The 21666-nt window shown below is 39.7% G+C and overlaps 2 protein-coding genes across 5 annotated transcripts in view; one reads left to right on the forward strand and one right to left on the reverse strand.

Moving 5' to 3' along the window:
- Nucleotides 1-16452, forward strand: part of cntnap1 (contactin associated protein 1) — a 34133-nt gene extending 17681 nt beyond the window's left edge. Inside the window, exons 12-24 of the mRNA XM_034055793.3 lie at nt 750-872; nt 1516-1719; nt 3368-3524; nt 4514-4641; nt 5273-5440; nt 6053-6271; nt 7082-7324; nt 8348-8581; nt 8961-9088; nt 9635-9728; nt 10581-10811; nt 11972-12019; nt 13567-16452. Coding sequence (XP_033911684.3) covers nt 750-872; nt 1516-1719; nt 3368-3524; nt 4514-4641; nt 5273-5440; nt 6053-6271; nt 7082-7324; nt 8348-8581; nt 8961-9088; nt 9635-9728; nt 10581-10811; nt 11972-12019; nt 13567-13766 — 2177 coding nt within the window. The 3' untranslated portion in view covers nt 13767-16452. The remainder of the gene's footprint in view (nt 1-749; nt 873-1515; nt 1720-3367; nt 3525-4513; nt 4642-5272; nt 5441-6052; nt 6272-7081; nt 7325-8347; nt 8582-8960; nt 9089-9634; nt 9729-10580; nt 10812-11971; nt 12020-13566) is intronic.
- Nucleotides 16453-17164: 712 nt separating this feature from the next.
- The window catches only part of ezh1 (enhancer of zeste 1 polycomb repressive complex 2 subunit), a 32144-nt gene continuing 27642 nt past the window's right edge, over nt 17165-21666 (reverse strand). For all 4 annotated transcript variants that reach the window (XM_059006557.1, XM_059006556.1, XM_059006555.1 and 1 more), the window contains one exon: nt 17165-21340. In XM_059006557.1, the coding sequence (XP_058862540.1) occupies nt 21280-21340 (61 nt within the window). In that variant the 3' untranslated portion in view covers nt 17165-21279. The remainder of the gene's footprint in view (nt 21341-21666) is intronic.

The following is a 21666-nucleotide window of genomic DNA, read 5'->3' on the forward strand; positions in this document are numbered from 1 at the left end:
GGGACGGTCTAGACCAGGGTTTCGCAATACTGGTCCTGGGGACCCACTGTGTCTGCAGGTTTTCAATTGCTTAATTAAACCCTTTAATGAAATGAGTTGCAGATTTCAAGTTAGCCATAATATTTGATAAGTAACTAGAACTGCAATTGTTTAAGGTATAATTAAGCACATTTTCAGTTCAGTTAAGGGTCTGGTTGAGTAACTGAGAGCTCAGTTGGAATTGAAAACCAACAGACACAGTGGGTCCCCAGGACCAGGATTGGGAAACCCTGCTCTAGATCAGGAGTCTCCAACCCTGGTCCTGGAGAGCTACAGGGTCTGCTGGTTTTCGTTTCAGCCGAGCTCTCAGTTACTTAATTTAACCAATTATTGATTCAGATTAACATGTGTTCCAGATCTTTAGCCATTGATGACGTTAAGACGCCTATAAAACCTGCAGGACTGGGGCTGTCTAGGACCAGGGTTGGATATGCCTGGTCTTGTCATTCAGTGAGATGAGATGAGATGAGATGAGATGAGATGAGATGAGATGAGGGTAAAAGCTCTAAAACCACGGATGCAGACGAGCCAATCTCTTTTGCATTGTGGTTAAGACACTCGCCCTGTTACGCTGACAAGAATGCTGTTTGACCTACTTCGTTATCTGTTATTAGCTGTGACTTGGCAACAACTTGTCTTGACTTTTTTTCTTACAGTACCTAAATGTGTTCATATTTTATAATCTTGCTAATTTATGTGTTTTTTCAAAGCTGTCTATAAAGAATCCTGTGAAGCATACCGACTCAGTGGCAAATACTACTCAGGGAACTACACCATTGACCCAGACGGCAGTGGCCCACTTAAACCCTTTGTAACCTATTGTAACATGCAAGGTACTGTGGTTTTGTAGACACACACTGTGCTGGTCTATTGCTGTTGTCTTTAACTTGTAATGATCACATAATCCTGTAATTTGGATCCTGTACACTATAGCTGGTGCACATTGAACTTCTTACATATCCTTGTTTTTTGTTTCTTTAATTAAAAATCCCATTTCAGCTTGGTCAGCTACGCACCCCCTAATGAGTCATTGTCATTCTGAAATAGTTGGGGACAACCACACAAGTAAGACGAAGGCAATGGAAGTTAGTCATAGAATCTGAATACTCTACACTAGTGGACCACAACCTTTTCTAAGATATGAACACGTATTTAAGCACAGATGCGGCCCAAAAATGTATGTACCAGTACTGGTACATTAGATATTGAGAAGTCTTACATTTAGATTATTATCAAACTTTCATTTTGTTCAAAATGTCAAATCGGAAGCTCACGATCATACACAAATAATTACAAATCTTCAGAACTGGTAGGAAACTAGCTGCTGTGATGTTATCAGGAGATTGTTTTTACTGATGTGCTGCCTTACTTGTGGAGCAACAGATCGGTAGTCTGGAAGTGTGGGGCATGCAGTTGCGTTATTCACTTACAGCATTTCATCTCGCTATAACTGAACTGGCCATCTGCCTTTTTCAGAGTATAAGGCTTGGTCAGTTGTGAGGCATAACCGTGAGTATGGAACCAAGGTGACGGGCACCAGCATGGAGAGACCCTTCATGGGGGACGTTCAGTATTACAATGCCTCCTGGGGTGAGGTGTCTGCACTGGCTAACGGATCAGAGTACTGTGAACAAAGGATACAGTACGACTGCTACAAATCCAGGCTCCTGAACACTCCCGGTATGTACAACATGGCCGTAGAGTTGCTCTTTCAACTGTGTTCGCTGCACCTTTTCTACAGCATGGCATAGCATAGTATATCATAGCATTGCATAGTATAGCATAGTATAGAACAGTATAGTTTTGGAAATTATTTTATACTGTTGTATAGTATTGTATGAACGCCCCAGATTTAGCTAAACCTAAATATTTGAGGCTATTTACTTTAAATACTAAAATGTATTTTTGAATTACCGGTAAATTAATACATTACTCAACCATTTTTTTTGTTGATCTAAATATAGCGGCTGCAAATATATATATATATATATATATATATATATATATATATATATATATATATATATACAGTGCCTATGGAAAGTCTACACCCCCTTGAACTTTTTCACATTTTGTTGTGTCAGTGCCTCAGAGTTTCATGCATTTAAATGACTTTTTTTCCACTTATCTACACACCATACTCCACACTGTTAAGGGGAAAAAAGTTTTTATTGAGAAAAAAATTATATATTAAAAATACAAAACTGAAAGATCAGTTTCTTGTAGAGGGCAGCAGGTTTTCCTCAAGGACTTCTCTGTACTTTGCTCCATTCATTTTCCCTTCTATCCTGACAAGTGCCCCAGTCCCTGCCGATGAGAAACTTCCCCATAACATGATGCTGCCACCACCATGCTTCACAGTAGGGATGGTGTTCTTTGGGTGATGCGCTTTGTTGGGTTAGCGCCAAACATAACGCTTTGCATTTAGGCCAAAAAGTTCCATTTTAGTTTCGTCAGACCGCAAAACTTTTTGCCACATGGCTACAGAATCTCCTGAGTGTTTTTTGCATACTTCAAACAGGATTCAAGGTGGGCTTTCTTGAGTAATGGCTTCCTTCTTGCCACCCTACCATACAGGCCAGATTTGTGGAGTGCTTGGGATATTGTTGTCACATGCGCACTTTGACCAGTCTTGGTCATAAAAGCCTGTATCTCTTGCAAAGTTGCCATTGGCCTCTTGGTAGCCTCTCTGATCAGTCTCCTTCTTGCTCGGTCATCCAGTTTGGAGGGACAGCCTGATCTAGGCAGGGTCGGTGGTGCCATACACCTTCCACTTCTTAATAATCGTCTTGACCGTGCTCCAAGGGATATTCAAGGCCTTTGATATTTTTTTATACCCATCCCCTGATCTGTGCCTTTCAACAACTTTGTCCCGGTGTTCTTTAGAAAGCGCCTTGGTGCTCATGGTTGAGTCTTTGCTTTGAAATGCACTACCCAACAGAGGGAACCTACAGGAACTGCTGAATTTATCCTGAAATCATGTGAATCACTACAATTTAACACAGGTGGAGGCCACTTAACTTGGTGTGTGATTTTGAAGGTGATTGGTTACACCTGAGCTAATTTAGGATTGCTATTACAAGGGGGGTGGACACTTATCCAACCAAGCTATTTAAATTTTTATTTTTAATTACTTTTCTACAAATTTCTAGAATATTTTTTTCACTTGGAAGTTCTGGGGTAAGATGTGTAGATAAATGAATATATATATATATATATATATATATATATATATATATATATATATATATATATATATATATATATATATATATATATACTGTATATATATATATATATATATATATATTGTATTCTCTGTTTTCAGATGGTCATCCCTTTGGTTTCTGGATAGGTCGGAACCAGGAGAGGCATTTTTACTGGGGAGGGTCATTCCCGGGAATAAAGAAATGTGGCTGTGGGATAGCCAAGTCCTGCTCCGACGCCAGGTTCTACTGTAACTGTGACGCCGACTACAGGCAATGGTAAACCACACGCTGAGGTCGTGATACGAGGCATGGCATAACACAGGGTCCCGATGGGCTCCTTTGCAATGTGCGTGTGTACAATATAAATGGATCATTAGATGAACCAGGGGCAGTAGGTAGATATAGATATGGTACCTTTTTAAATTTGAGAATTAAAACATTTTCAAACAATGAACCGTATGAGAAGATTATGTTAAAACATGGCTAGGCAGAGTTTGGCATGCAGCTACAGACACCAACAATAAGATGAAACCCACAAGCAGAGGAGAACTTGAAGCATATATAGAAGCTACTGTAAATCAAGGGCAGTACATTAGGTCTAGAAACAACAACGCTATGCCTCTTCCTTAATTATAAGATCCGGTACCAGTGTGTTTACAAATTACCTTTTTGTTCCTTAGCGTGTGATTTTGAAGGTGATTGGTTACACCTGAGCTAATTTAGGATTGCTATTACAAGGGGGGTGGACACTTATCCAACCAAGCTATTTAAATTTTTATTTTTAATTACTTTTCTACAAATTTCTAGAATATTTTTTTTCATTTGGAAGTTCTGGTGTAAGATGTGTAGATAAATGAATATATGTATTCTTTGGGTTGTTGTCATGCTGAAAGGTGAACTTCCGTCCCAGTTTCAGCTTTCTTGTAGAGGGCAACAGGTTTTCCTCAAGGACTTCTCTGTACTTTGCTCCATTCATTTTCCCTTCTATCCTGACAAGTGCCCCAGTCCCTGCCGATAAGAAACATCCCCATAACATGATGCTGCCACCACCATGCTTCACAGTAGGGATGGTGTTCTTTGGGTGATGCGCTGTGTTGGGTTTGCGCCAAACATAACTCTTTGCATTTAGGCCAGAAAGTTCCATTTTAGTTTCGTCATACAGTATGTATGCCTATCAAGAAGTGCCATTATCGAAGCTTGTGGTTTGTGTTTTAGACTAGCTTCAAAGGTATTCTGTTCTTGTGTGTGTGTTCCTGCACAATTAGGAGTTATGATAAAGGACTGCTGAACTATGTAGACCACCTGCCAGTGACGCAGGTGGTGGTGGGAGATACAAATCGCACCGCTTCAGAGGCCCGGTTCACAGTGGGACCCCTGCGCTGCTATGGCGACCGTGAGTACCAGTTTAAATCTGCTACTGTTGTGAAGTGTCAGGAATACACCAGCACCTTCTGACTGGTAAAGTCAATTCAATTGTTGCTTCAACACCTTAAGCTGAGGGAACACAAAGCCACTTTTTCAGGAACAGCGGCTTGAAACCTGGTTCCAGGAGACCTAGTTTGAGGCAACTTTGCTCTATCAAACCCCAAGTCTCCCCTGGTGTGTCGTGTAGTGGCCTGAAACCTAGTCTCCTGAAACCATGTTCCAAGCCACAAAGTGGCTTCTTGTTCCCTCAGCTTTTGAAACCTAGATACACATCTAACCCTGTTGTGACACTCAAGACATCAACCCACATTGATCCAGTGCACAAATCTGCCACAAATGCTAATATTCTAATTATAATATCTGAATAAATAGCGCAGCGCGTTGGTTTGAGACCCTCTTACATGATATATTGCTTGCTAGTTCTGTAACATGTTTGTTTTACAAAATAAAAGAAAAAAAAGGAATGGATTGTGAATTGTGTTTTTTAAAACATCACTGAGCAAAACTACACATACGTTTGTTTACTCCTTATATTGAGAATTTGTTTCAGGTTTGTACAGAACCGTAACTGTTTTCATCTGTTGTTTTCTATTGCATAGGAAACACCTGGAACACAGTTTCCTTTACAAAAACCACCCACATGGAGTTTCCTACCTTCAGACCGGGGACCAGCGCTGACATCTCGTTTCATTTCAAAACCACGGCAGACCACGGCGTCTTCGTGGAGAACCCCGGGCCCCCCTACTTCATCAGGGTGGAGCTCAACTGTAAGAAAAAGTAGATTATGTAAAAAAAAAAAAAAAAAAAGATGATGTTTTAAGAGAGATTCGGTGAGGATGTGTAAGGAAACAAATTAATTTGATGTCTACGAATGAGTGAATACCTATTGCTATGTTTCCATTTATTGATTCCAACATTCAAAAGTTACACGCATATAGCTTAAACATTTATCGTTAGACACAACAATGTAGCACCTAGTTTTAAACACAACTCAGATAATGATCAGTTACCTAATTGTGGGAGATAGCTCTGTACAGTTCTGTCGTCAGGAGAGGATTCAGGTAGCTTTCTCACTCGCAAGTGCCTGTAACTGCGCGTGTGTGTGTGAAGCTGAGCCCTCCTGACAATATCAATTTCTTTGTGTGCGTTATAATGTTCTTCCAGACACAGAACATACACGTGGTCAAATGTAACCCCGTTTCTTAATTCCTTGTTCTTGTATCCGGGTTTGGTTGAATTGGAAAACATCCTGCCACAACTGCAGCTGAGCTTCAGTGTTCTCATGTGTGCTCAAAATATTTGTTTAGCCTTCGTTGACCCTCACAGATGTTATAAAAATCCCAGGAGTGTTCTCCAACGCCGTGCTCTTTTCATTTCAGCCACCACGGAACTTCTCTTCATTTTCAGCGTCGGAGACGGAATTATAAACGCCACTCTGAAATCCCCCACCCCACTGAACGACGACCAGTGGCACTTTGTCAAAGCAGAGATCAACGTGAAGATGGCCCGGATAAAGGTGGACGAGCAGCCCTGGGTGGTGAGGCGGTTTCCTTCGCAGAGCTACGTCAACTTGGTGTTCACCAAACCTCTGCTCGTGGGTACGTCATGCACCCATTCTGTTTTAACGCCTGTCTTTCTGTATATCAGTTCCACCCGATGCTGCAGCCTTGCTATCTTGGATTGGATCTCATCAGGAGCAAAGCAAATTCAAAGCAAAGCTGGGACTAGACCAGGCGGAGATTTCCAAGGCTGAGCCTTTGAATCCAGGGTTCAGTAGCAGTCTGTTGCATAGGGTCACTCCATTGGCTAGACAGCAAGGTTGCCCGTTCATCTGTAACTCCTGAAGGTGGCGCCTGGTCAGTATTTGGATAGGTAACCTTTAGGTGAAAATCAGGAGCTTAACCAGTGACCCTGAAGAGGAGTTGTTAAAATGTGACGTTAAAGATCCCAGCAGGGGTGTCCTAGCGAATGTGTTCCGCAATACACTGTCAATGTAAAGTGTTCCCAGTGGCTCACCTTGATTGAGTCATGCAAGCGATTCAAATCCCACATGTTGCTGATCTTGGCTGGGGACCCAAAGGGAGTGTTGGATTGGCCGTTGAACTGTGGCTGGGCTAAGGAGGGAAATTCATGGGGACTCCGAATGTTCAATGTTCAGTAGCTTGGTCTGTTGCTTAGGTTTGATGGGTGCAAAGAGGCGATTAGCTCGACAGCGGAGGTCTCCCATTGATCTTCAGTTGAGATCGGTAAGTGGATTGCAGCGATGAGGCAACATTTTAACTGGGCGTGTCCAATTGGGTAGAAATTTTAAAACGTGTATTCAAAAAAACAACTGTGGTTCAAACTGATTAGAGTTTTAGCTTCGTAGGACTTCGTGGAATTCCTGTTCTGATGTTTGTTCCGAACAGGAGCAGCGGAGTACAAGATGAGGGGGTTTCTGGGCTGTCTCCGGGGGCTACGGATGAACGGGGTGACCCTTAACCTGGAAGGGAAAGTGAACGAGCTGGAAGGGATAAAGTACAACTGCTCGGGTCACTGTTGGAACACGTCCGAAGTGCTGTGTCGCAACGGAGGACGATGTGTGGAGAAATACAGCACCTACCTCTGTGACTGCAACGAGACAGCCTTCGACGGGCTGTATTGTCATAAAGGTAAGATCGTATTACAGCACTGTAAAGTTCAGTTTAATAACCTGATCCCCAATAAACACCCACTTAGAACAGAACTTTTGCTGCAGCAGCTTATGTATTTTCATTACACTAACCATAGCCTTATCCATAACCCTAACATAATCGAATCATTACTGTGAAACGGCGGAAATTACAGATAATGACCTGATTAATTATTTATTTCTCGGCTTCTATTAAGACTTCTATTTTACTTAACTGAAATTATGTTACTGTATATCAGTTCTGTGTTCTAAAAGGCTGCTCAGTAGTTCATACAGTAGTGAAGATTTATTCCTAACTTTGTTTGAGCACAAGAGAGGGGGCTAGTTTACATGTGTATTTGCCTACCTTTTTTTGTTTGCGTTTTACTGTACAGTAAAGCCTAGTGAAAGATAAAGACAAAGGCCAATAATCGTAAGAACAGAGAGTTATGGTAAAGTATGGTTAAGTTTTCACAAGGTGGTACAGTTTTACATCCAAATCGCTGAAGTCCTATCGTAATGACAAATACTGTACATCAGCTGGCATGATCAAACTTTGTGGTTTTTATTTTCAAGAGAATCACTGCTGTTCATCTTTTCTTGTTTTATAGTATGCCGATAAACATTAAAACACTTTTTTCAGCTAAGTGCAAATGTGCTTTTTTTTTTTTTAAGTGCATGCAAGTAAATGCAGCAAATAATAATAATAATAATAATAAATTATGCTACATAAAAGCTTAGTGCTTTTTTAAAGTGTAATTAAGGATTTCTAACATGGTTTTAAAATATTATAAGTGGTGTCCCCCTTTTTGCTCTGATGAAGATCTTACACCTTATGAATTAACAGGGCTGAATTGAAAATGAATTACTTCAGAACTCAGAGGAAGCGCATAAGATATTCAGGTGTTATTCCTGTGGCATTCAGTCTGAATTCATTATGAATTTGCAGCCATTCCGATTATAATCCAATACCATAATGCATTGGTTAGCTCTCCTTTCAATCTCTTTCATTTTATTTGAAAAGATATTGGCGGTTACTTCGAACCCGGGACTTGGCTACGCTACAGCATTCGCTCAGCAGCAATAACGGTGGCGGCGCAGTTTGCCAACATCGTGGACCCTCTGAGCTTCACACTGGGGTACAACCAGACCAGCGAGGAGATTGTGTTCAGCTTCAGCACCAGAGAGACCCCTGCTGTGCTCTTGTACATCAGCTCCTTCACCAATGACTACATCGCTGTGGTCCTCAAACACGACGGTAAGTATGGACCTAAACAACTTGCTGCATTGTGCAATAAATATTGCATGCACAATACAATACTGTCCTGTAATTAAGATTGGCGAAGACCAATGAAAATAAAATGTACTTCGCTTTTGTAACGACGGTGGCCATCCGTCCATTTAAACGTTTTTTTTCTCGATTTAGTTTATATACAGTACAAAACTCCCCCCATATTTGAAATGTAATCTGGATTTTAATATGAAGTAAACACTGTTTGTGGCGCTTCATCTATACAGAAGCTTTGTGCGTGACTGAAGTAATTTCCGTTTTTGCTAATACGTTATAAATTACTGGTCCTGTGCAGCAATTGGTGTGTCCGATGCAAACTGTAGTATTTTTAATCTTCCCCTTGCAGGTAGTTTGGATTTGAGGTACCGGCTGGGTTTATTTACCAATAAATACACCCTGAGCAATCGTTACATGGCTGACGGGGACCCTCACATTGTTAATGTCACCAGGAAGGACAGAGAAATCAGAATCGAGGTAAAAACTGTATCGATACTTCAGTATTGAACACCTCAAGATTTGTCATTTATGTCCTTTATATACCTACCTGCATGAAAACCTCTGGGTGTGAGAATTTCCATTTTCAGTGATATAGAAACGATAGGTACTCGTGTGAACCACTTTGTGCTTTAATTAGGCATCTTAAACAACTTCTAAAAAGTGTCCTGCACTTTACCATTTGTGGCGATGTGTTCCTTTTCTCTTACTATTTTTAAATCAGTTGCATGTGTGACCTATTAAAGTCATCAATTAAATTAGACTAATTTGCCTATTTTGACAATTTTCCAAGATTTTCAGTTTCAGTTGATTTCACACGCACAACAAATCAAAACAACAGAAGGTGTTTAATACATTTACACACTACTGTATGTCTGAGTCATTCATTCAGCAATGAAATCATGTCGTTCCAGTCTGTGTTACCAAGCCCCCTTCCCCTAAAATACATCTACTAACTGCTGATGCATAGTGCTGTTGGATAACTTGTACTTGACTAGTTTTTGTTGCTTTATTTATTCATTGCAGGTGGACTACACTCAGCCTATCTTCCAAAGTATACCGTTGATATTCGACAAGAAATTTGATTCTCCAAAATCCCTGTTTCTTGGAAGAGTGTTGGGTAAGACATGTCCACAGCATATTACAATCCATTTCAGTTAGGAAATGTATTAACACATATTATTATTATAAAAAGAAAAAGACATAACTGGTGTACTTTATTGCTAATTTTAAAAAGTTGTGTCAGCCATTTCAGTTTTATAAACCAATTTTAAATTGTGATCATCATTATAGGAGTCTTTTTTTGGAATCGGCAATTATTTTTATTTCGACTCGGCTCACCGCTGCCACCCCCGTGCTGACTCGGGAGAGAGGAAGACGGACACACGCGTCCTCCGTGCCATCAGCCATCCGCTTCTTTTCACTCTGCAGGCCCGCTATGCAGCTGCCTCAGAGCTATAGCATCGGAGGACTACGCAGTTCTGGGCAGCTTACAGGCAGGCCTGCAGGCGCCCGGCCAGTCTACAGAGGTCGCTGGTACGCGGTGAGCCGAGGACACCCTGGACGACCTAAGCCCTCCCCACTCGGTCGGCAGTGGAATAGCCTGGACTCGAACCGGCAATCTCCAGGTTATAGGGTGCAGAGTGCCTGTACCGGATGCGCCACTCGGGAGACCCTATAGGAGTCTTGTGTGCGGTGCACGTGTTTTAAAAAGCAACAACTCCAACAATGTGCGTCTCCTGCACTGTTATCAGAAAAATAAAATCCTGATTTTTATTAAAACGTATGATATTTGTGTAAGCCTACTGGATGCAGATTTAAGATCTAAATGTGCAAATAACAAAAATAAAGGAAAATAAAGGAAAATTAACACCCATTCAAAGGTACTGGTGAGTTGGGAGTCCAACAATATAAGAGAAAGAAAGAAACTCATTGCTTTTCTTTTTTTTTTTCTTTTTTTTTTCTGGAACAGAGACTGGTGTAATTGACCCAGAGATCCAGAAGTACAACACCCCTGGCTTCACGGGATGCCTGTCGGGGGTCAAGTTCAATAACATCGTCCCGCTGAAGGCGTACTTCAGACCCAACAAGACTGACCTCCCCATCACCGTCATGGGAGAGCTTGTGGAGTCTAACTGTGGGGCCGGGCCAGTGGTCCATCCTCCAATCCCCCTGGAGATAGACCCCTGGTACACAGGACCAGGTAATGTAACTGATCAATGAAAATAACACACATGAACATAAGGAGGGTTCAATTACCAGAATTCTAATTTCAAGGCTAGTCCCTCCTCAGTCAAGGCTCGTCCATTCTTAATAAAGTACTCTGTCATTATTTTGCTACCTGGTTTTCCCATAAAAAGTCTGGTAAAAGGAATATGGACTTTTGTAAAAACTGTGGACTTTTGAGACTGGGCTGCAAATAGACAATAAAAAATAAAATATGCACCACTGCACAGTTAGACAGCCACCCCTCCCCTTGGCCTTACTGCAGTAACATCAATCTCAGCTAGGCTGCAGATCTACAGCTCACCACAGAGCACCAGGGAGGCAAACACAGATACTCATTGAAACAGCCTGCACAAACTCCAATTTCAATGCTGTTAATCTGGCTAACCGATATGCATGTAGTGTGCAGCGTCCCGCCATCATACTAAATCCTGGATGTTTAAAAAATGTGTCCTTGGTGTTCTGTGTTTTGCATTCAGAGCTTGTTGACAGTCCAGTTGGTTTCTGCAAAAAGTAACTGCAGCTAGCTTCAAGCGCCTACTGTATCTTCTTGCAACCTATGAACCAGATTCGTAATCCATTAAGCAAAGCGGTGGGTCAGGCAGGGAACTCACGTTTCACCTAAGATCAAACATCTGCCATCGCTCATGTGTTTTATAATACTGCCGCAATAATATTTAACAGCAAGCATTTAGGGTGTGAATAGCCAGACATATGTTTACAGGAACAGCACAGCAGTTGACTGTTATATTTATACAGTACTGTGTAATGAGCTTTTTAGTTATTTTCTATTACCAGTAAAAAAATTAAAAATCTACACAATATCCAGTTCTGACCATTACACGATATTCTAACAATGCAAACTGACATACCTGGGGCAGACTTCAATACAGATCACTTAAATCTTGTAAACACCCCTGGCAGTTATTAATTATTATGGGACTATCAATTGCATTCATATGTGCATAATGCTGCCTATATCTGCCTAGTCTACAATAGTACAGAATACCCAGGCAGAGACTGTGGTTTCTAAATGAAATCCACTATTAACACAAAACCATTTCTCCATTTCAGCATACCTTCTGTTTATATATTACTTAGCTTCAAAACTAATTATTTTGTATTTTTTTAATCTAGTGTTCCCCTATATACATGATGACACTCCCAGTGGACCAGTGTTAGCAGGTGAGTGTTTAACATGAGCCCGGCTTGCCCTGTCATAATATCCTCCCATGTGCCGTATTATCAAAATTACTAAATGCGATAGGCTGTATATTGTATATTCTAGCCACTGCATTTAATGTTGATCTGGATGCTGTGTTTTAATCATGTTTATAACCATAGGAAGTGATGGCTTCATTTTAAAAATACAGTGCCTACTTTAATTCCCTGGTTGTGGCGACATTCAATTAAATGTGCAGTACAACAAGGGAATAAAACTGAGCTTTCATTTTAAATTCCTTTTTGATTCCAGGTACCCTGTCTCTTTCATCCTATTAACAATATAAACAGCCTCTCTTTCTTCCTGCAGCTGACACAGTTGCCTTGTAATTTTAGCGCTGGATTGAAATCCTCTTAAATTGAAATCTAAAAACAGATTAAAAGGCGGCTGCAGCTGTGGCGGCGTTTGTCCTGCAGTGGCCCCATGCAAAGCTTACCAGTAATACTACGCTACGATACCATGACTTTCAAACAGGGCAACGATGACACTATTAAATGTATTTAATTTTACTACAGCAAAGACAGTTAGAAATTAATCTTGCGTGCTTTCGCAGGGACAAAGTCTGCAACTATAGCTGAATAATCCAGTTTTCGGCAAATGTGGTGCACGATCTATATCTGCTCTAGTCAAACGTTCCTGCGACATTGTAGAAAGTAAATAGTTTTGTAATTTCACGCTAATGCGACAGGCGCAGTCAAAAGCAGTCGCAGGGCAATACTGAGGTCCAGCAAATTTCCCTGTAGATGTAGAGGCGAGAAGGATAGATCGGCTGGAAACGCATTTATTTTAATTTGTTTCCAGGTTCATTCAAAACACGCAGCCCTGCACGTGTGAGACTCCTGTACATGTATTCCCCTTAAGTTTGCAGGACTGACAGCACACGCAAACATGTTGTGTTTTTTCTGTTTATGGCTTGTGGTGTATAGATCAAAATAACGATAAAATTCATTCAGATGCAGACTTGTGGTGAATTTATTATTATTATTATTATTTATTTCTTAGCAGACGCCCTTATCCAGGGCGACTTACAATTGTTACAAGATATCACATTATACATTGTTTCACATTATACAGATATCACATTATTTTACATACAATTACCCATTTATACAGTTGGGTTTTTACTGGAGCAATCTAGGTAAAGTACCTTGCTCAAGGGTACAACAGCAGTGTCCCCCACTGGGGATTGAACCCACAGCCCTCCGGTCAAGAGTCCAGAGCCCTAACCACTACTCCACACTGCTGCCCCATATATATACATATACTGAGCCATGACAACAGGGGCCCCCTTGCTGCACCCCACCCCACCCCACAAAAATATATATATACATCAGCGAACCCAGATCAGTTCCAGAACTGCGGTGAACAGCAAGAGTATAAATTTTAGCGTCACTGGACTGTTATTTCTTGAAGTGGGATTCCAGTCTCTTGAATGGCCAGTGCTGGAATTCCCAACAGGGTAAAACTCTGCAAAATCTCTTTTATGACTTGAGGTCTTTGTTTTTTGCAGTGATCATCCTACTGGTTCTGCTCATAGTGTTTGGCACCTTAGCGGCCCTGTACCTGTATTTGTACCGCTACAAGGGATCGTACCACACCAACGAACCCAAGGCCGTGGAGTCTCCAAGCAGCATGAAGCCACTGACAGAAGAGGCCCCCAGGAAAGAGCAAAACCTGCCCAAGATACAGGAGGAGGACAAGGACGAATAGGGGAGGAAACAGGGGTGCTGCTCAAAGATGACTCATCTGTTGCGATCAAATCAAACGATCCAATGCAGGATCTCTGGTCAGTTACAATAATACAGAGAAGAAAGGGTTGGTAATAGTTAAAGTTTAGCAGACGTGTTTTAGCACTTCCAAATTACAGGGTTGAGAGCGAACAGAAGTGCCTGAAATCTTGTTGTTTTTAAACAACAACAACAACAAAAAAACTATCTTGGATACCTGATATCAATGGCCTGCAAAAATATAATAAGAAAAACATCAAAAACGATAATGATTCTGCTGTCCATTAATCTGAATGTAAAGTATTCCATATTAATAATAATAGAATCAGTTACATGGACAATTGAACCTTAATATCAGAGAACTATATATATATATATATATATATATATATATATATATATATATATATATATATATATATATATATATATAAAATAAAGATTTCCCTATTAGTCTATTGTATAATAAATCATGTCATAAAGGTATGTAGTTGCAGATGTTTAAGGAAGATGATAATATAAATGATTTTATGGTTTTGATAACCCTAAATGCATTAGTCTGTGTCAATGGAATTCAATAAAGTGTGTTTGCCCAGTTTTCTCAATGGCTGCCACATTGATTTACATTCACACGATAACACCTCTTTTATGACACTGTGCAGATCATTCCATACAGTGTATGTTTATGTAACGTGCTACCACAGCATGGGAAATGAATTCAAACTGGCGAGACAGATAGAGTAAGCCCAGCCCCTTTACACTAGTGCACTGGTTTGATCTCTTGTACAATATGGATGGACACACAACTCTGCTAAACTGTAACAAAAGAGCATGGTCTTTTGTTTAAATTTGTACAGAAACTCTATGCATCCAGTGTCTCGGTGCTATTGAACACTGGATTTGACCACAGAAAGGCCTTTATCTGCTAGAAGACTGCAAGTGTTGGCCTTTGTAAGGGTTTGGACCCAAAATTTATATTGCTAGCATTAGCTACAGTACTGTACACTATTAAATGACACATCGTTTTTTTTTTACATAGGACCACAACAATGTAAGCGTCTGCCTTTTTTCATACTTTAGCAGAATGATAGCATTTAGAATTATGCTTCTTAGCTGCTTTGGAGGGATGATAACCAAAGCCTATAATAGACTACCATGCAGTGTCGTACATTACAAATATACTGTGTCGTTGAGAAATATTGGGCAATCTACGCGATGCATTATGCTTCTAACTTGCAGTGCATGTTACCTGCACTTTGCATTAATGCAACAAATCTGCTGCTTTAATACAATCACCTAAGAGCTTTTTAATTCTGTATATCTTTTTTTTGCAAATTCCAATATATATATATATATATATATATATATATACTGTATATCAATTTTTATATTGTACCAGTTTGTAAAAAAAAAAAAAGTATTGAATGTAAACTTATGTGTTATCATTGTATTTATAACGAGAATACAGTATGTATCACTGTTCTGGTGTTGTGTATTGCTCATATGGAGAATACAATACAGCCACCCACTCCCACTTGCAATATTGCACCATTAAATGAATACTGGATGAGGTGGTGATATTTCTTTAGTTTGCATTCTTCAAATTATTTGTTACTTCATGAGTTTAATTGCAAACGTCCCAGTTATCTTATGCTTGTAAGTTAGATTTTGTTTCTCAAATCGTTTGATCATATCTGATTAAAGTAGATGAGCGGAGTTACCGTGTAGTCAAATCATGTGAGATTTAATCATCAGAAGCAAAACCACAGCGCTTAAAAGAGAAATTTAAAACAATGAGTCATTATTTACCCTAGTGGAGTGCAGGAAATCTGATTCAGCCCCTTGTGTAATGTGACATTTTGCACATCTCTCAGAAACACCTTTCAATGTGATACATTCACTTGTAACTATTACAACTGCTGTGTACATCTTTCCTGGTTTAAAGTGAAGCGTGATGGTACTGCAGCAACACCACAGACTGTAGGGGGCGCAAGAGGAAATGTTGCAGTGTCTTGATAGAGACATTCAAAAACTGAGAAAAAATCTGGCGTCTAGAACAAGTGTGATGTAATTTTGCTTTTGCAGTGCATCGTGCTAAATATTTTCACTGAGCTGATACATGCAAGCGATGCCCACAGAAGCAATCTGATACCTGAGGTTTGTTTGGTGCACTCACTGTGGAGTGAGTCAGGGGATCAGATAGTGAGGTTTTGCACATTCAGCAGCTGGTTGATTCCAATCAATCGGGACGCTTTATACAAACTGTTCAGCAAAACACATAGCAGTTTCGTTAAAAAATGATTTCCTTATACACGTCATACTACAAGTATGACGAGTATATAAGTGTGATTAGTCTGTATTCATTTGTGGAGAGTTAATAGTCTTTGGTATCTATCTACAGAGCAGCCCTTAGTCGTGTACCTGTTCAAACTTCAACATGCACAATTTCCATTTGTAAATGCAAATGTACTTGGATTTTACTTGAGTAAGAAATAAGGTACAGTAAACCACGTTATTCTGCATGGATACAACATTGAGGGCCACCCATGTGTAAAGATACCACATCACCTCTGTGCACAGTTTAATGTTCTTTTATGTATGTCCATTGTAAATGGCCATAGCTACGGTATGTAAAAAATAAATAAATATATAAATAAATAAATAAAAGAGCTGGTGTGTCTGGAAGTGCAAAAAAATGATACATTAAAGAATCCTGAAGGACTTCTGGCGACTTCTCTGCTATTACTTACCATGATGATGGCAGCATATACCATGAGGAACATCCCTTGATATTCTTAGATTTGTTTAGCTTGCTTTCCAGCTTGTGTCTTTTTCCTGCCGGATCACCTTCCCATGTTTCTACCTGAGAGTGGGACTGCTTTGAGTTCAATTTTAAGAGACTTGTTTCACTATCCCCCCTGAGAACACCTGTCATGTGGCTTTGGGTTGGTACAAATTTAATGCCATGGCACAACATATACTCCAACATTACCCATCCACAACAGAAGACCCCTGCGCATAGCAGTTTGATCCATTCCAGATTTTAATTAGACACAGTATAGGTTGCAAGCTGTGCCGTGTGCAATGATCCCCACAGTAAAGCATGGAATGGATCGAACTACTATGCAATGGGAGTCTTATTTCCATCTCTGTACAATCATGTATATGGTCAAAGGGACTTATATGTAAAGTTGTCATTATTTTTACTACAAGAAAAAACACAACATTAAGAAACAACAAGTCCTTACGTTAATAGCTGTTTATTTCTGCCTTAAAATATATAGCTTTACACCAATGCACCATATAAAACAGTATTCCGAAATTAAACTAAAGCATTCTATTACCCTCCCGATGCACATGCAAATCAAGCAGACAGAAAGGCAAGGTGAATGCTTTCCTTTTAATGAATACAGGAAATTTACAAATAAGTTACAGAGAACCACATTACATTACAAACGCTGATAGCGTCACACTGGATTTGCACGTTGTGTGTGCTGACTGACACTGGGAGAGATGAAGAGTGAACCTTTGAATGGCACGCCTGTCTGAAGCAGGCTTCAGAGTGACTTTACACTGCGTTTTGATAGCTGAAGACATGGAACTCAAAGCTAGCTGTGAAAAAGCAGTTTCTTGAGTCACTTTGGACAATAAGGCTAATTTTTGTTTGCAAATCACAATATGCAGTTATTACAAAGACTGTAAGTTGGGTAGTGTGCACTAACGGTGATAGGAGGCTGTGTGGTCCAGTGGTTAAAGAAAAGGGCTTGTAACCAGGAGGTCCCCGGTTCAAATCCCACCTCAGCCACTGACTCATTGGGTGACCCTGAGCAAGTCACTTAACCTCCTTGTGCTCCGTCTTTCGGGTGAGACGTAATTATAAGTGACTGCAGCTGATGCATAGTTCACACACCCTAGTCTCTTTAAGTCGCCTTGGATAAAGGCGTCTGCTAAATAAACAAATAATAATATGCATGAAAACCCATCAGCTTTGGAAGATATACCTTTACTCTTACATTAGCATGTGTACTATCACAACATGGTTTGAAGATGGGTTGTGTTAGTAAAACACCATTACTAACAGTAGATTACAGGACTTGTGTTATTTAAAAAATGAAAAGGCCTTGGGTTTTGTGCTTTACCAGAGAACATGTCTTGACCTGGAATGCTGTATAAACTGGAGCCATCACATTCGTTCACTTTATGTAAGACTGGAGGTCCATAACTTGTTTTTAAAAAAAAAAAAAAACATACATGCAAGTTCAATTAAAATCTAATAAGATGTGACAGCCCCTTACAAATGTTGCAGAGAATAAATGTCGTCAAGCACAGTTAAAGCATGTAAAAATCACACATAAGTATGGTATAGCAATGTAAAAAAAACATGGTTAACCATGAAAAAAGTAGCATTTACAGTGTAAAAAAACAAAGCAGGTGCATCTGCTTATAAGGACATTAAGTGCCATTGTGCTAATTTGAGGACAGGCTACTTTGTAATTTTTTTAGAGCATTTTTAGAGCATCTACCTGTCATTTTAATTTTCTTTTCAACTATATTTTTATGATAACTTACCCTAATTGTGTTTACTGCAAAAGTGAAGTCTAAATGTAACTGTTAATAGCCCTTCAGATGCTTTTATGACGTCTCAATATAAAATAAGAACCCAAAGCATAAAAATGATAAATTTCCTGGTGTTTTCCTCCCCACGGTGACGATAAAGCTCAATTTTCTATGTGTTGACCTTCAAAGCTGGCGTGAAATTTCACTGCTCTGATTACAGGCATATCAAACTTGACTGTCCTCAAAATAGGACGCTGGGAATATATATGTTGTAAATGTTTACACATTTTACACTTCTAAAAGATGTGTGCAGATTTTTTCAAAGAAAAAAAAAATTGCTACTTAATGGGTCAATGACAGCAAATGAATGTATTGTACATTAATGTGAAGTATCTTTTACCTTGTTCCTTCCAGTAAGTTAAATAATTTCGACAAAACTCTGTTTGGCTTACATTTAAACTGCATGGTTTTAATCGTATAATATTCAGTAACTCAGGACAACTTAAACATGTTAATATACCTTTAAATAATATATACATTTCATATTTAAAATATGTATACATATTTGCTTACTTTAACTTAAAGGCAAACCTAATGGCAGCTTTAAATGGAAAATACATTTTGCAAAAATGACTGAATTATATATTCCAAATATATCTCACAACACTTTGGATAACATTGCAATATACTTGATATTACTGTATCACCGGGATATAAGGGTCATTAAGCATATGTATTTTTTTCTGCTGTTATTTCAGTACACATTCAGCAACATTGATGTTTTTCAGCAACATATATTTAAAGCACATTAAGTATAGTTCTCTTAAATTGTGATGTGTGCATACCTGACTAGCTGAAGTTTAGCTACTATGATGACTTAATGTAATCAGGGATGGCAGTACTGCAGCCTAAAATCCTCTCTATTTATTTTAAAGCAAGGGAAGCACAGGCACAGACAATATAAACTCCACATGCCTTGAAAATGATTGTAGCTTACAAAATAGCGTTATTGGCTGAAAGCATGTCAGTCAATAAGGGAAGCAGGTGATTGGCTAATGACAGAAGCCGTTGAAGGGCTGGGATCAATTCCACCCTCCAGGTGACCAAGGAAGTCCAACACTATCTGAAAGCACAGCATGCCACCTTTCACCGAATGCAATGCCAGATATCAACCTCATGTCTTAACCCTTTCGTGCATGAACTATATTTTTTAAATAGCTGAAAAAAAGTGGTTTTGGATACAAAATCTTTCCATTGCTTTATATGGGGGAGAAAAAAAGGCATTCTCATATGAGGTTATCATGCATTTGCGTCTTCCATATGTCCCCATATAAAGACTAGGAGACAGTTGTTTTTGTATCCGCCCCCAGGTGAGGTCGCCATGCACACAAAGGTAAAAATAAAAATACATGTTTACTATAATATGTTGTTCTTTCCAAACTGCACAGACCTATACAGTGGATGGAGGAGCACAACAGGGTTAAGGAATTATTTTGCTTGCTACAATCGCTTTAAGCCAGCTATGGACTGGAAGAGTGGTACTCAACTCTGGCCCTCGAGATGCAATCCAGTCCAGGTTTTTACTCCAAGCAGGTTCTAATGGAGTTAACTGAAGCTGCTAAGAGAGTTCACTAATTTAGGACCTGGTTGGAATAAAGACCAGGACTGGAATAGATCTCGAGGGCCAGAGTTGAGCACCACTGGACTGGAAAGAACCAGTTGCCAACGGAGGAAGCCAGGCATTATCCATGCCTTTGTGAGACTGCCTATGGTGGTCTTGGGAATACGGCCTACTGAAGGCTAAGACCATCAAACTACTGGAATCTCATTTGTGACATGATTGGAACCTCAACTACTAATGCTCTTCTACAGCTTGAGTGTATATTTAGTTGGCAAATATCAATACCTGATTAGTGGCTAAATGGAGCTTCAGTGATCATGTAATGAACAGAATTGGACAGCTTGTAATACACACTTTGCTATGGCACTATGCATTGATAAAGCACTCTTATTGCAGCCCTTCCTGCACGTTCATGAGTCTTTAAAGAAAGCACACATTCATTTTGTCGGTTTTCATATACGGTTGCTCTTCCTTGTAGGAAATCTATTGCGGTTTCACAAACACACTCTAGACAACAACGCGTAACTTTTGTACCGTTAAAAGCTCTACTGTGTATCACTGTATAAGGATTGCTACTGGGATATTCAGTGACAATGTATTGGGGTTTATCCCCATGAAGAAACACAGCAGTCAGTACTGATCTGCTGAGGTTCCTGGCCTACGCCAACCCCAATGTGAGCTTTGAGACACATGAAAGAAATGTACACAAACCTTTGGCAATAGGCAGGCTAAGTGCTCGTCAGTTAGGGGTACAGATATAGGTTAGTATAGTTGGGTCCAGACAGAAAGACTTGCTGTTTTAAATAAACTCTTAAATGTTTTATGGCAGTTTGCTTCATAATCTTGTGAAGGTATTTTAAGCTTGTTAATTATTTTTGCCTTACAAGCAAACCTTAAGGGTGATACCCATGGCCTTTAATAGAAATTAGGAATCAGCTATACATTAAAGTAACCCAGTTGACTCAAATGAGTCAACAGACGTATTGTAAGCCAAAAGGGATGTCAAGTATCTACCGTTTGCGGATATTTCGTAAACCATAAAATTGTATTTTGTACCTTGATCCACCAAAAAATGCCCTTTGGTTCTTAACATTATCTAAGCAGCGCGTGTGAACTGCTAGACGCCTGACGTGGTCAAGTGGACAATATGAAATTGGAAATTACAGACTGCCTCCCTGTTCCAAAAAAAATCAAAAACCCTGATCTGCATCCGTCACTCTGGTTGAACCCAACTTGAGCAACCTCACCTATTACTGCCAGACACAGCATAATTTCCAAAGATCAAGAGCTAAGTGCACAAAAAGCATTATACAACCAATTACATGACATCTATCTCCCGCTCAATCCCAACGTACTTTAGTGCGTCTGCCTGACTGTACCTGAAAGACACAATGAAGTTGTAATGAAAACCACAGCACAGCTTCACAACACTGTCCCTTCAGCACAGAGCAGCTCAAGGACCCAGTTAAAGGTTAAAGATGTCACCCACATATACTGTGACTGAGTGACTGAGGGACAGTTTCCCTCAGATAGCTCAAGACAGAATTAAGGGTTTTGGTATGCAGTACCAGTGGCCACTAGGTGGCATTGCTCTGCAGCATTTTAGGTTTCGCCAGCAAACAAGTGTTTTGGGTTGTTAATTTAATAGCAGAGACACTTCAAATTTAAATTAAAACCCAGCTAATTTTTTTTTTAACCTGAGGAT

This window comes from Acipenser ruthenus, chromosome 33 (genome assembly GCF_902713425.1).
Source record: "Acipenser ruthenus chromosome 33, fAciRut3.2 maternal haplotype, whole genome shotgun sequence".
Classification (NCBI taxonomy): Eukaryota; Metazoa; Chordata; class Actinopteri; order Acipenseriformes; family Acipenseridae; genus Acipenser; species Acipenser ruthenus.